A 15,726-nucleotide genomic window follows, 5' to 3' on the forward strand; every position below is an offset into this window, starting at 1 on the left:
GCCACAACTACTGAGCCTGCGCGTCTGGAGCCTGTGCTCCGCAACAAGAGAGGCCGCGATAGTGAGAGGCCCACGCACTGTGATGAAGAGTGGTCCCCACTCGCTGCAACTAGAGAAAGCCCTCGCACAGAAACAAAGACCCAACACAGTCAAAAGTAATAAAAAAAAAAAAAAAAAGAAAGAAACTTATACCCAGCCAAAATACCCTTTAAGAATGATAGTGAAATTGGGGCATTTTCAGACAAAAACTGAAAGAATTCATCACGAGTAGATCCACACTAAAGAAAATTCTAAAAGATGTACTATAAGCTAGAGGAAAACCATCTCAGAAGTGAAGTCTGGGATTTAAAAAAAAGAGATGTAAAGGGACTGCCCTGGCAGTCCAGTGGTTTAGAATCCATGCTTCCAATACAGGGGGTGCGGGTTTGATCCCTGGTCAGGGAACAAAGATCCCACATGCCGCGTGGTGTGGCCAAAAAATTAAAATAAAAAAAAAGAGCAAAGTGGTAAATACATGGATAAATTTAAATGAACAATGACTTTATAAAAATAGTATCTTGTGAATTTTAAAAATATAGAGAATTAAAATCTATAATAATAATACATAAATCAGGAGGGATTAAAAGGAGTAAATTACTTTAAGGTCTTTGAATTACACAAGAGAAGAGTTAAAGTATTGATTAATTTTAAAGTTGAATAAGTTAAGGACACATATTATAGTTTTGGGAATAATACCAAAAGCATAGAAACAGTGTGTAACTTGTAAACTAGCAGAAAGAAAAAAATGGATGAATAAAAACATAATAGGGCTTCCCTGGTGGCGCAGTGGTTGAGAGTCCGCCTGCCGATGCAGGGGACGTGGGTTCGTGACCCGGTCCGGGAAGATCCCACATGCCGCGGAGCGGCTGGGCCCGTGAGCCATGGCCGCTGATCCTGCGCGTCCGGAGCCTGTGCTCCACAATGGGAGAGGCCACAACAGTGAGAGGCCCGCGTACCACAAAAAAAACAAAACCAAAAACAAAAAACATAATAAATCCAAAAGAAGGCAAGAAAGGTAAAAGAAACAAGGAATAGTCAGCCAATACAAAAAGTCAAGAACAAAGGAAGTCAGAATATCCACTCTTCAACCTGAAAGACCTCACAGGTCACTAAGCATCCAGGGCAGCCCCTTATGAAAGCAGAAGAGAATTCATCACGTAGTCTCCCAGGACTGAGACATCTCCATCTTCTCCCAAATCCCATCACACCTAGATTTCTCCGACTAGTGTGGAGAAAAATACTGTAAGCAAAATATTTACCATCTTCCTGGTGATTCTCACTTGGTATCTCCTTTCTTGCCACTTCCTGCATCTAAAAAAAAGTTTGAAAGTTTAGGAGAAGGGAGTCAATGGGCATTCAGACATGAGTTTAACTAGAACAGGGAGGTTCAGAATACTTTCCTATTAGTAAGCAAGTCCATCCTTGCAAACTAGGGAAAAAGATCTTCAAGCAAAGGTCCAGATTTAAGCTTATTTTAAAACAGTCACAATACAAAGAGATTCTAGAGTTGCTCTGGAGCAGATAAGGAGATGCCTTGAAAAGACAAAATATCCTTAGATGGTAAAGGACATACCAAACAGTGAAATATTGTATTTTCTCTGCTTTAGATAACTCAGCATAGAAGTTAGATGGTACCACCTTTTCCAACTTATTTCTGCTTGAAGAACTCCCATACTTACTTTACCTCTAGTAAAGCTGAGTATCAACCATGGGAGCTACTGAGACTTTTTAATAGGCTGAAAATTAATCTAAGGCATAATTAAGCAAGGATTGATACAAAGTAGAAAGCTTTCTAGAGTTTGCTTTTTACAAAATCATCTTCAAGTATTCAGCATCTTTTTGGTAGTTATGCAGAGAAAGAAATCTTACTTCCTATTTCTTAAACTAAGAGGACATAGAGTAGGCTATTCAATTTCTTCTTCTCTCGCACTTCAAGAAGTAATTTCAAAGTTTTTAATCTAAAAAGTGCTATTTAATGTTAACTGTAGATTATAGTATATTTTGTCTCCATTTCCTTTAAAAGAATACCAAATTTTTAAAAAAATGGTAATTGAAATAGTTTCTAAATTACCCAAGTAGAATCTCCAAAAACAAAGAAACCAACTAAATGTTAATCTGTCTTTTTATAAAATGAAGGTATTATAAATTCAACCTGAAATCTTACTATCTTTTTCTTTGTACAGTGTTGATTATCCAAACTGTGGATTAATGAGTCTTTCCTTCTCTTCTTTCTCCTTCTGACTATTTTCAGCAAACTTATTGCTCATAATTTATCAATAAAAATATAGACAAAAGGAGAAGTTGAAGTAGTCAATTCTGCTTCCTGCATCATATTCATTCATATAAATAAGTAATGGACTCCCACCAATTTTTTTCTCTAAAAACTTATTTTTAATTCTTCCCTCATCTTGTATGATCTCTTCCTCTTCATTGCCCACAACTTCTATGCCATCTTTACTGCTTAACTTTTCTTTTTTTTGTGCTTCAATGAAGAGGCAGTGTTGGGAGAGCCACCCCTGAGATGTTAAGATCCAGTAATTAAAAGGCAGAGGTAGAAAATGTAAAGAAGCCAGGCAACAGGAAATGGAGACATTGGGTAGAGAGGAGAAAACTGAAAAACAGACAAAACCTGTAACAGTTGTATCCCTGTTTGAGTGCCAAAATGCCTGGCATAAAATGTGCTAAAGTTATATGTATAAATATACTACATCTGATCAGGTACTGGGGGAGAGGGAAAGGGGAGATTGAAATTAATGGAGAAGGCCCTTTGCATCCTGTCTTGTGCTTTCCTTTTAAAGTGTCTAACATGCCTTCATCAAAAAAGTCCTCTTAAGTCAGACAGAGAAAGACAATATCATATATAGCTTATATGTGGAGTCTTAAAAAATGATACAAATGAACTTATTTACAAAACAGAACTAGAGTCACAGATGTAGAAAACAAACTTAATGGTTACCAAGGGGGAAGGGGAGAGGGATAAATTGGGAGATTGGGATTGACATATACACACTACTATACATAAAACAGATAACTAATAAGAACCTGCTGTATAGCACAGGGAACTCTACTCAATACTCTGTAATGACCTATCAGGAAAAGAATCTAAAAAAGAGTGGATATATGTATATGTATAACTGATTCACTTTGCTGTACAGCAGAAACTAACACAACATTGTAAATCAACTACACTCCAATAAAAATTAATTTTAAAAAGTCCTCTTAGACCTTCACAATAATTGAGAGTCCACTGGATTATTAGCATTAATCATTGATTAGTCAACAGATCAGCAGGAAAGTGAGTACATTACCTGTGTCCCCAGTGGCAAAGTGTCTAATTTCTGATCTGGTATACCATTGTCCTGGGTTACAGAAGTACTTGTTGGGGAATCCTTTATTTCCCAGTTTGGGAAGGGAATAAAAAGTCCTTTGTTTGAGCCTGTGTCAAAAGAAAAGGCATACAATGAAGCACTGACCAGACTTTAAAGGCAACATGTCATATGGAAAGATACTAGAAGAGAAGTCACAAGATTGAGAGTTAGTCCTGGTGCCACTACTTGGAGACCACGTGAACTTGGACAAACTGCTTAACCTCTCTCAATCTCTCCACTTGTAAAACAGTGATGATAAAATCTAAATTTCCTATCTCTTAGAGTTGAGGTGAGGTTAAAACAAGACAATGGATATGAAATGGCTTCATAAATTATGAAATGCTCAAGAGAAATTAAGAAGGCGGCAAATATTTTGCATACTTCTGAAGTGAATATATAATAAACTTTGACACCAATTCAACAATCTCCAGCTACAGGGGGAGATGGCTGGAAATAGACTCTTGACATCAGGCATCTCCAGGGCTTTAATCAACAGTCTGCAATGATTTGTCATTTTAAATCAGCTTCATCATTTCAAACCAGCTTCTTTCTGCCTTGATTTCCTCATTTGTTCAAAGAAAAAGACTAATCAGGACCTATTTCATAGAAACGAATGCCAAATCCTTAGGTTTCCCAGTATTTTTGCCTACCATTAGAGAAACAACTTTAAAAATAGAAAGGAAAAACAAACAAAAACTGTATCCTATCCTGGCCACCTCAAAAAGAGTTTGTTAGGATTTCTATTAGATTGTAACACTTGTACAAAAGTTTTTGCATATCCTTGATCAATACTTATTAATTGCAGAATTCTGGGATTTGGGGTCTTCTGGGGGACCCATGGATGAAAATAAGAGGTTTCTGTTTAGGGAGGTTTTTTTCTCTAGTAGGATTGGATAAGAATTAAGATAGTTTCCAAAGTCTGGGCCTTAGTCAAACAGTGTGCTCTTCTGCTAGTTCCCATGTTTAGGCTCTGGCAACAGAAAGCTACTATAAGGCAGGGCAACTGAGAATACAGAGTGAGAATAAAGCCAGCCTTTCGAAAATCCAGCCCTTTAGTCCATTTGGAGCTCTAAAATGCTTCTTATTTCTGAGTTGCCTTTTGGGAATGAAATGTCCTACTACTTCAATACAAGATGTTCTTCCACCCTTGTACTTGACAGAACTGTATTTCTCAAAGTGACATAAGCTGTCAAAGTTTATGTTCTGTGGTTCCTTTGCAGTAGCAACACAGGAAAAAAAAAAAAACCAAGGTGAAGCAGAAATTGCTGATTTTAACCTGATTCTTAGTAGAAAATTAGAATGGTTAGTAAGCTGTGACTTTGGGTTCAAGGCTCCTCTTAACACTTTCCTACAGAACAACACAAACTTCCCAGGTGTCCAAGACCCAGCTCCATCCTGGTTTTTGTTCTACCCTGCTAATGCTCTTTTTTAGATTCACAGGTTCTTTTTCTTTCAACCTACCTCTTGGTTCAAACAAATCCCCCAAGGTCCAAACTCTTTGCTGGATGCTATCATACCTTCTCTTTGGTGTCAGCTATCTCCCAAATCTGGTTGACCTTAAATCTAAATCTCTTAACTCTGATCTGTCGTTTCATGTCCAGACTTAAGTTTTTTGAACTGCCCCCCAAAGTGTGCCCTATAGACAACTAAAAAGTCAGTATTTTCTTTTTTTGTGTGTGTGGGATTTTAATTCCCCGACCAGGGACTGAATCTGGGCCCAGCAGTGAAAGTGCTGAGTCCTAACCACTGGACCACCAGAGAATTCCCAATTATTTTCTAAATCGAACTCATAATCTTCACTTCCAGGCCTACTTCTGCTGATGGTCCTCACCTCCATCCCTAACCCTCGTCTTAATACTGGCATTCCTATTCACCCAATCCCTCAAGATAGAAACTTGTTCTTTGATGTTCTCTCTCTCATCTCAAATGTCAATCAATTATCAAATTTTATAGAATCACTTTTTTTGGTGGGGGGAATCTTTATTTTAATTGAGTTATAATGTACATGCCATGTAAGTCACCCTTTTACAGAATACAATTCAGTGATTTTTACTGTATTCACAAAGTTGTACAACCATCACCACCTTCACTTTCATCACCCCAAAACAAACCAAATTAACTGTCACTCTCAATTCTCTCCTCCCCACCAGCCCCTAGCAAACATCAAATAGGATTTGCTTATTCTGGACATTTCATGTAGGTGGAATAATATGTTTGACCTTTTGTATCTGGTTTCTGTCAAGTAGCATGATGCTTTCAAGATAAATATTGTAGCATGTATCAGTACTTCAATCATTTTTAGGCTGCAAAATATGCCTTATATGGATATGCCATTATTTTGTTTCTCCATTCATCAGTTGATAGACTTTTCAGCTATTATGGATAATGCTGATTTCATTCCTGTACAAGTCTTTGTGTGGACATATGTTTTCATTTCTCTTGGGTATACATCTAGGAGTGGAATTGCTGGGTCAAATGGTAACTCTAACTTTTTGAGGAACTTCTAAATTGTTTTCCAAAGAAGCTATACCATTTTCCTTTCCCACCAGAAATGTATGAGGGTTCCAATTTTTCCACATCTTTGCTGTCACTTGTTATCTGTCCTTTTGATTCTAGCCATCCTAGTGGGTGTGAAATGGTATCTTCCTTGTGGTTTTGATTTGCATTTCCCTGATGGCTAGTGATGTTGAATATCTTTCATGTGCTTGTTGGCTAGTTGCATAACTTCTTTAGAGAAATGTCTATTCAATCTTTTGCCCATTTTCTAATTGGGTTGTTTGTCTTTTTGTTATTGATTTGTAAGAGTTTTTTGTATAGAATGGATACTAGACCCTTGTCAGATATATGATTTGCAAATATTGCCTCCCATTCTGTGGGTTACTTTATTACTTTCTTTGTTTTTTTAATTAATTTATTATTATTATTATTATTTTGGCCACACCTCGCGGCATGAGGGATCTTGTAAGTTCCCCAACCAGGGATGGAACCCATGCTCCCTCCAGTGGAAGCACGAAGTCCTAACCACTGGACTGCCAGGGAATTCCCCAGCTTTTTTAACTTTCTTGATAGTGTCCTTTGAAACACAAAAGTTTTAAATTTTTATAAAGTGTGACTCATCTATTTTTTCTTTGGTTGTTACACTTTTGGTGTCATATTCAAGATATAGGCTCACTCCTGAAAAAGATAAACCGACACCTTGCTCTGCTACATTATGACTAAGCATGTCATGTACCACAGTCAGGAAAAATCAAGAAAAAGAAACAATTTGCATTCTGAGATAATTTTTTTCTTGTCTTATACTTCAATTTATTTTCTTCTTTTTCTTCAGATGTAAAATATATCCAACACTTAATTCCAAAAGCAAATGTATTTATGACATTGTTGTCCAGCCCAGGTTTTTATACCCATATAACCAATGTGATAGGACCATAATTCATTATCTTTTTACCACTGAAAATTGTTTTATATTTTTAATGACAGAGAAATGGCTTATAATGCTGATGCTTGTGGCAAAGAACTAATAGTTGGCTACTTCAATTACCAGTAATCTTATATGGATGAGGCCCTGCTTCACACATTTGGCCAAAAACCTTGCAACCCATCTGAGGTAGAAACAGAGATGCACTACCCAGATCCCTTTCAAGGAGGACTTGATTTACTCTTCAGAGTGTGTCTCAGCTACAGAGAACTACCTCCTGATGTCATGCCCTTCCAGAGGCAGTCCATATGCAGTGACCAAATGGGGCCCAGGGGCAGTCCTTGCTCTAGAGCTGTCCCTCTGCTCAACTCTCCTTCCTCCCCTTCCTTTCGATATTGATCTCTAATAAACATCTTGTACCCTAGATTCCACTGAGATAAAATTTTGAGAGCAGAAATAATGGGTCTAACACTAGCCTCCAAAATAAATGAAGGGGACTTCCCTGGTGGTCCAATGGTTAAGACTCCGCGCTCCCAATGCAGGGGGCCCAGGTTCGATCCCTGGTCAGGGAACTAGATCCCCATGCTGCAACTAAGAGTCCGCCACAACTAAAGACCCCGCACGTGGCAATAAAGATCCTGCGTGCTGCAACTAAGACCCAGTGCAGCCAAATAAATAAAGAAATATTTAAAACAAAACAAAAAAACCCAAAATAAGTGAAGATTTGCTATTTCCTTTAAATTGCTTATCCCCAATGAGGACAACTTAATCCCCGACTTTTGAAATAATATATATGATATATATTATCATATATTATTAGTATATATAAATTATAATATATATTATAGTGTATATAATATATATTAATATATGATTGCCATTGTAGATATGATAATAATGAAAGGAAATTATAGTTTTTCCCGTCATGAACAGACTGTCTAAGTAACCTTGTGTTTTTCCGCCTTAAATACCTGATATGTATTTCATTCAAAATTCAACTCTTTGAAGTTTGGACTCCCTAGCAAAACATTGCAGGTAAAAACACTTAATGTTTTATCTCCAAGTTTTCTTTTCATATCCTCAATGATTTAATCAATCTGTACCTCCTCATTTGCATTCACACTGCTATTATTGCCCTATGTCAGGACATGTCCTTATTATCTCCCATTGGGACTACTGTTCAAATTTAGAGTTATCTCTCTGTCACACATTTAATCATGCTTACCACCTAAAACACTTTGCTACCCATTTTCAAGAGAATAAAATGAAAATGTTTAGTAAAGAGGCCCTTTGCCACTTGGCTTTAGTCAAGCACCTTAGCTCCAGTCACAAGCTGGAGTCAATTTCCTAATCTGTCACACCTGTTTTTTCTACTTCTCTATGCACTTAACACCAAACTATGCCCAATGAATTCTATTTGAATGCCCAACCTAAATGTCTCCTTTTTGTGAAGTCTTTTCCCAGGTCCCCAGTCAGTACTAACTGCTAGTGCCTCTCCCCCATAGTTCTTTATCTCTATCACAGTCGAACTCATGTCTCAGCCTGACTTGTAACCTAATAGCTATGATAAATCTCTCTGGTGTGGGAGTATCTGAAGATCTGACACTGTTGTGTCATTTCCTAATGTGCCTAGCCTCTAACACAAGATTTTCCAGTAGATATACACTTGTTCGCTGAATTGCTCTCACATCCATTGTGTCAGAGATTGACAGTTGCCCTCCACTATATCCTTTATTCACCTCTTAGAACCCCCAATAACATCCCTAGACTGCCACCATCTAGATTTCTATATGAGGGAGAAATGAACTTCTATCTGCCACAAAACCTTTCCTCATTTGCTCCTAGCACACCTTAAGCCTCTATAGCATATGCCTATCTACATTAGTGTTTCTCAAACTCAACATCCTCATAAACTCTGAAATATGAATCCAGTTTGAGAAACTTCAATTTAAGAAACTCAGTGTATAAAAAGATATTTTAAAAAGCAGATTATATTGGGTGACAGATTGCAAATTTCTCACAGAACTAAACACTTGGTATTTATCCAAAGGAGTTGAAAGCTTATGTCCATACAAACACCTGCAAATAGATGTCTATAGCAGCTTTTTTCATAATTGCCCAAACCTGGGAACAATCAAGATGTTTTTCAGTAGGTGAATGGATAAACAAATATTCCGGATAATAATAATGGAATATTATTAAGCACTAAAAAGAAAGTAGCTACCAAGTCATGAAAAAATACAAAGGAAACTTCAATGCATATTACTAAGTAGATGAAGCCAATCTGAAAAGGCTACATACTGTACAATTCCAACTATATGACATTCTGGAAAAGGCAAAACTGTGGAGACAGGGGAAGATGGCAGAGTAAGAAGCATCTGGCATCTGTCTCCCACCTAGGTAACAACTGCACTGGCAGAATTCTGTCGTAACTATTTTGGAATTCTGGAGTCTACTGAAGACTTGCAACTTCTGGGGGAAGACGTGGAAGGTAAATTAGGGTTAATTTTACTTAATTCAGTTCTTAGCAAAGTAGCAGCTATCCATCACTCATTCCTCATACAAAAGAATGAAGCTGGACCCTTACCTAACACATACACAAAAATTAACTCAGAATGGACCAAAGACCTAAATGTAACACCTTAAACTATAAAACTCTTAGAAGAAAACATAGGGAAAATGCTTCATGACACTGGATTTGGCAATGTGACACCAAAAGCAAAGCAACAAAAGAAAAAATAGACAAATTGAACATCATGAAAAATTAAGGGGCTTCCCTGGTGGCACAGTGGTTAAGAATCTGCCTGCCAATGCAGGGGACACAGGTTCGAGCCCTGGTCCAGAAAGATCCCACATGCCGCGGAGCAACTAAGCCTGTGTGCCACAACTGTTGAGCCTGCGTTCTAGAGCCCACGAGCCACAACTACTGAGCCCACATGCCACAACTACTGAAGCCCACGTGCCTAGAGCCCATGCTCCGCAACGAGAAGCCACCGCAATGAGAAGCCCACGCACTGCTACGAAGAGTAGCCCCGGCTCGCAGCAACTAGAGAAAGCCCACACGCAGCAACAAAGACCCAACACAGCCAAAAATAAATAAAATAAATAAATTTATTTTTAAAAATTTTGTGCCTCTAAAAACAGTATCCACAGAGTAACAAGGCAACCCACAGAATGGGAGAAAATATTTGCAAATCATATATCTGATAAGGGATTAATAGCTAGAATATATAGAGAACTGCTAACACTCAGCAACAAAAAAACAACCTGATTCAATAGCAAAGGACCTGAATAGACATTTCTCCAAACGAAGATATACAAATGGCCAATAAGCACACAAAAAAATATTCAACATCACTGATCATTAGGGAAATACAAATTTAAAAATACAAGATACCACCTCACACCCATTAGGATGGCTACTATCAAAAAAACAGAAAATAACAAACGTTGGGAAGGATGTAGAGAAATCAGAACTCTTGCGCATTGTTCGTGGGAATATAAAATGGTACAGCTGCTATGGACAACAGTATGGCAGTTCCTAAAAAAAATTAAAAATAAAATTACTATATGATCCAGTAATTTCAGTTTTGGGTGCAAACCCCAAAGAAGTGAAAGCAGGGTCTTGAGAGATATTTGTATACCCATGTTCATAGCAGCATTATTCACAATAGCTAAAACATGGGAGCAACCCAAGTGTCCATCAACAAGTGAATGGATAAACAAAATGTGCCACAACTAACTGCACTCTAGAGCCCGTGCTCTGCAACAAGAGAAGCCACCACAACAAGAAGCCCAGGCACCGCAATGAAGAGTAGCCCCCACTTGCCGCAACTAGAGAAAGCCTGTGAGCAGAAACAAAGACCCAACGCAGCCAAAAATAAATTAATAAAAATAAATAAATCTATTAAAAAATATATGGAGATGGTAAAAAGATCAGTGGTTGCCAGGGGTCAGAAGGGGAGAAAGGGATGGCTAGGTGAGCACAGAGTATAGGGCAGTGAAACTATTCTGTGTGACACTAAAATGGCAGATACATGTTATTATACATTTGCGAAATCCATAGAATGTACAACAGTAAGAATGAACCCTAAAGTAAACTAAGGACTTTGGGTGATGATGTGTCACTGTAGATTCATCAGTTCTAACAAAAGCACCACTCTGATGCCTGATGTTGGTAGTGGGGGAGGCCTTGCATGTGTGGAGGCAGGAGGCATATGGGAACTCTGTACTTCTGCTCAGTTTTGCTGTAAATCTAAAGCTGTTCTAAAAAATATTCTATTTTTTAAATAGCAGACTAATACTGAAAAGAGTATTTTTGCTTTTACATCTTTTAAATATTTTTCATAACTGCATCAAACAAAAGCACAAAATTAAAGGGTCTCACATTGCCTATGGACCTCTAAGATATATCCCTGGACTAGGAGTCCACAACCCTGAGTTCGAGGAATACTGATCTGTATCATTCATTTGGTGTTTTCATATGCACTGCCTGAAATTGTGTTACTTAGCTCTTTCATGTTTGTCTCATTATCCTAATTATGTTGCAAGTGATTCATGGAATGGCTACATTTTCTATTTCCAGAATATATGTTCTAGAAGATAAATTATGTGAGTCTACAAAGAAAGGAAAAGAATTTTGGTTGGGAAATCAAAAAATTTCACTAACAAGAATGGACTTTGAGTAGGGTCATAAAGAAAGATCAGGATTTTGATTCAAGCATTCCAAGCAGAGGGGACAGCATTAGTTCAGGGGCAGAAGAGAGAAAAAGGAAGAACTATGTGAGAAGGAGGGAGTGGTTTGGTTTGATTGAAGCATTGGATACTGTAGTTGAGAAACAGGAGATAAGGTTTCAGGATAGGTTGAAGAGATAACCTGCAGCCACTGTTTAGAGAAGCCCTGTGGGTCAGATTAAGGACTCTTAATTCAGTAGGTGAGTGGGAGTCATGCAAGTTTTTGGGCAGGAAAGTATAATAATCACAGCTGAGTTTTAAGAGAATGAAAGAAGAGACTGGGAGGCAGCATGGTGTAATGTTTAAGAGGACTTTGATGACAGATGGACTAGAGTTTGAATCCCAGCTCTACCACTTACTGTATAATTAGAGCAAGTTATTTCACCTCTTTGGGCCACAGTTTCCTCACGTGTAAAACAAGGATAATTATAACCACCTTCAAGATTGTTGTGAGGATTAAATGAGACAATACACAGGGCCTAGCCCAGAGTCTATACTCAGTAAATGATAGCTATTAGGCATGCCTGTTAAGAGACTATTAGAAAAGGGAAAAGGCTTGTTAATTGTGAATCATAGTGTAAGGTATGAACATTCAGCTGGACTTTAGGGGAGGGGCAGCATCAACCCCCGCTCTGGTTCTGAGCCTCAGCAATGGGAAAGTGGTGGTAACACTAATGAAACCCTAAGAGCTGTTTAGGGCTGGAGGAAAGGGGTTCATTTGGTTTTCTAACATGTTTAGCTTGAGGGGCTGGAAAATTATTCAGTGGTGATTCCAAGTGTATATTAATAGTTGGTCAACAGAAATGGGGGACTGGTGCAGAGAAACTGGTACAAGTTGTCAAAGCTAGACCAACATATTTAAGAGTCATCTACAGGGAGGAAATAAAGCAAGCTGTGGAAATAGATGAGATCAATAGGGCAAAGAGTAGAGAAAGAAGAGAGTCTGAAGGCATAGCCTAGGTCTGCTTATTTTAGGGGTATGGGAAAAGAGAGAGGGAACTCTGAAAGAGTCAAAGATTATGTGGTTAGGAGACTAGGATGAGGATCCATGACAGTGAGTTTCCCTGCCATCCTAAATGATTGGTAGAAAGCACTGTTTTGAACAATTGAGCTAGTGGGAAATATTTTTCACAAAGTTTTCTCCTAGCCTGTGGCACAACCATTAACGTGGTATAACCACTTTAGTCATGTTGGATTACCAACAGTGCTTACAGGCAACACTCCCCAGGGATCTAGCACAAACATAATTTTCAGGGGAAAGCAAAGCTCTTTAACGTTTCAACATGGCAAAATAAATTTTACGTTAAAAAAAATTCCAGCAACAGCTGGAGCTTCCAAGAACCTTTAGAAATAGGCCCTGTGTCTAGTAAAGCAGTTTGTTCTCAGTAAAGACCGTGCACTTTAAAACGTTATAATTCATGGAGGGACTCTGTGTGTGCTAATGATGTAATATGATATAAATGAAATTTAACTCAGCTCATACAAATAAAGGCAGTCAAATTATGCTTTAGTGTATCTTTGTCTTTCTGGAAATGGATATATAAATGCTTGTACCTAGAAAAAAACCAAGAAAGCTATATACCAAATTAACTGGGATTCTCTTTAGGGGACAGGGTTCTGAGTGATTAAAATATTGTTCTTCATGCTTTTCAGTATTTCCCAAAATTATTACAATAGAATTTCATCAATTTTGAAATATAAAAAATGCTGTTTAAGATGAAGTAGAGCAATCCATGGTCCATGACTTACATGTGCTGAGACTTCCAAGAAAGGAAAATAAAAATCATACCTCACTATGGCTTATTTTACCATGAAATACTGTGAAAATAACTTGTCAATTAATGTCTACATAGATAGATAAGAAGTCAGGAAATAAAATATTGTATGTTACAAACTGAAAACTCTTAATGTCTAAACTGCATAGTCAATCTATTAGTTATTGTTGAGATTTTAAGGATTAATTTTTAGAGTTTGTATATAATTCAACAGACCCTTCAAAGGGACAGAGGCCTTGATACAAAAGAAAGTTTTCTCAATTAAAAGGTCATCTGATGAGTACCAAATTAATCTATAAGGGCACATTGAATGCAATTTCTCCAATGGAAAGCTTTCTCCTAGCCTGTGGCATGACCATTAATGTGGCATAACCACTTTATTCACGTTGGATTACCAATAGTGTGTACGGGCAACAATCCCCAAGAATATAGCACAAACACAAGAGATTCTGTAGCTGCAAAGGTTCAAGGTGGAGAAGCCCAGAAGGCTAATGGTGTGAGCTGCATTGATGCAGATGAGTCCTGAGTCTCTGGTTAATGAATCCTGTGGAGATCAGTAATGCAATTTTCAGGATGGCTTAATGATATAAAGTGATGTAAGTGAAATTGAACTGAGTACAGCTTGTGCACTTTGATGGGTTTTGGCTTAGGCCTACTCAGTAAATAGGGCCCTTCTGGCAGTGAAAGAAAAGAGGAAAAATACAAGCCACTAAATCTTGTGCTTTCTTCAAGTGTGTGTTATTTCTCAACTATTACGTCTTCATCCTACTCAAGATTGGCCATGAAAACAGAAACAACTAATGTTTTAATCATTTTGTGATCAGAAAGGGAAAACTTACCAATTTCAATCCTGTCATCAACATCAGTGCTGACTTTTGATGCAGTGCTCTCATTTGCTACACAGTTTTTCACTGTCTTCTCCCTAGAGCTACCACATCGAATAATTTATTTAAAACTCAAAAGAAGCTTCTGAGAGCACCAGTAAAGGCTATTTAGAAAACATTATTTCAGGGTAATCAGATTTCTTTTTTCAAATGCTCTAGAACATATTATTTTCACAAATATTTCAGTTAAAGCTATTTTTTAAAAAGTCATATTTTTATTGGGAATAATGAGAGAGAAAGACACTCTAGTTCAGCTTTAAAAGCATGAAAGCCAGAAAGTTCAGAACTTACTCTGTTTTCTTGACACAAACTTAGGTCTGGGTGATTGAGGGAATAGTATTTCATATTATAAAATAATAATATTTTCTTTTGTATTAAAAAACTCATAGTTAGGACACAGAAAAGAAGGTTCTTCTACCAAGAATTATAATGGAGACAACTATAGCCATTAGTTTGAAAAAGAGACAAGAAAGGCAAGTGTTTGCACTTGGTTGATGTAGTATAGTAAGATTGGGAAGTACAGATTGGGAAATACAGTAAGTACAGACAGCCTAGACTATAAGCCAGGCACTTTACACCCACCATTTCATTTAATCATAAAAGCTCTCCTATTAATCTATTATCACCATTTTATAGGTTGGGGGACCTGGGACTCAGAAAGGCTTTAAAAAAAAACCTTCACCCAAGGTTGGAGAGCTTATAAAGTATTAATGTTAATACCAGGCACTTGAGCAACATTTTACCTCTGTTTTTGCAGTCACTATAAGGTAACTAAACAGAAATATAGTGGTGAAAATTATTTGCCTCACTAGTAAGTTTATTCAGTTATACATTAACTCATCTTTGGATATCTATAGTAAACAAGGTACCCCAATGCATATAAAATAGGAATTAATTTACAAAGTACATATACAAATAATTTTTAAGACATATTCCATTTCTTTCTACAGCAGGGTGAATTTTAATCTATGTAAATTAACCTCAATAAACTTGACTTTAAAAAAAAGGGAGCTTAAAGAAATAGGGAACTAAGGCTGCTCTCTGAGGATTACATTATAAAATATATAATGGATCAGAGCAGAGACAGGCAAAGTCAGTGGAAACAGGCAAGATCCCAGGCCAACAGGCACTGACTTCATTCATTCATCATTCAACAAATTACTCCTTAGCACCTTATATGGGCCAGACATTGTTCTAGGCACTAGGGATACTGCAGTAAACAAGACAAGCAAGGTCTTTGTTCTCATGGAGCTTATGGTCTAGTGGAGGGGAAAGACAATAAAGAAGTAAACAAATAAAAAACATTCTGGGGAAGAATATTTAATGTTGTGTGGATATTTTCATATTTTATCAAATTAAAAAAGGTATGTATAGGAAGAAAATTACTATAAAATAAATGTAATATATTTATTATTTTATATTTACATATTGATTGTATAATATATAATGTTATATATTGTTATAATATATAAACATGCACACACAAAACACACACACACACACACACA

General features: G+C 37.2%; 1 protein-coding gene across 1 annotated transcript in view; it reads right to left on the minus strand.

Annotated features, from left to right (window-relative positions):
- Window positions 1-15,726, minus strand: part of LRRC36 (leucine rich repeat containing 36) — a 45,990-nt gene that overhangs the window by 17,400 nt on the left and 12,864 nt on the right. The window contains exons 5-7 of the mRNA XM_033845699.2: window positions 14,174-14,262; window positions 3,348-3,475; window positions 1,299-1,350 (exon numbers count right to left, since the gene is read on the minus strand). Coding sequence (XP_033701590.2) covers window positions 1,299-1,350; window positions 3,348-3,475; window positions 14,174-14,262 — 269 coding nt within the window. The remainder of the gene's footprint in view (window positions 1-1,298; window positions 1,351-3,347; window positions 3,476-14,173; window positions 14,263-15,726) is intronic.

Source organism: Tursiops truncatus, chromosome 19 (assembly GCF_011762595.2).
Source record: "Tursiops truncatus isolate mTurTru1 chromosome 19, mTurTru1.mat.Y, whole genome shotgun sequence".
Classification (NCBI taxonomy): Eukaryota; Metazoa; Chordata; class Mammalia; order Artiodactyla; family Delphinidae; genus Tursiops; species Tursiops truncatus.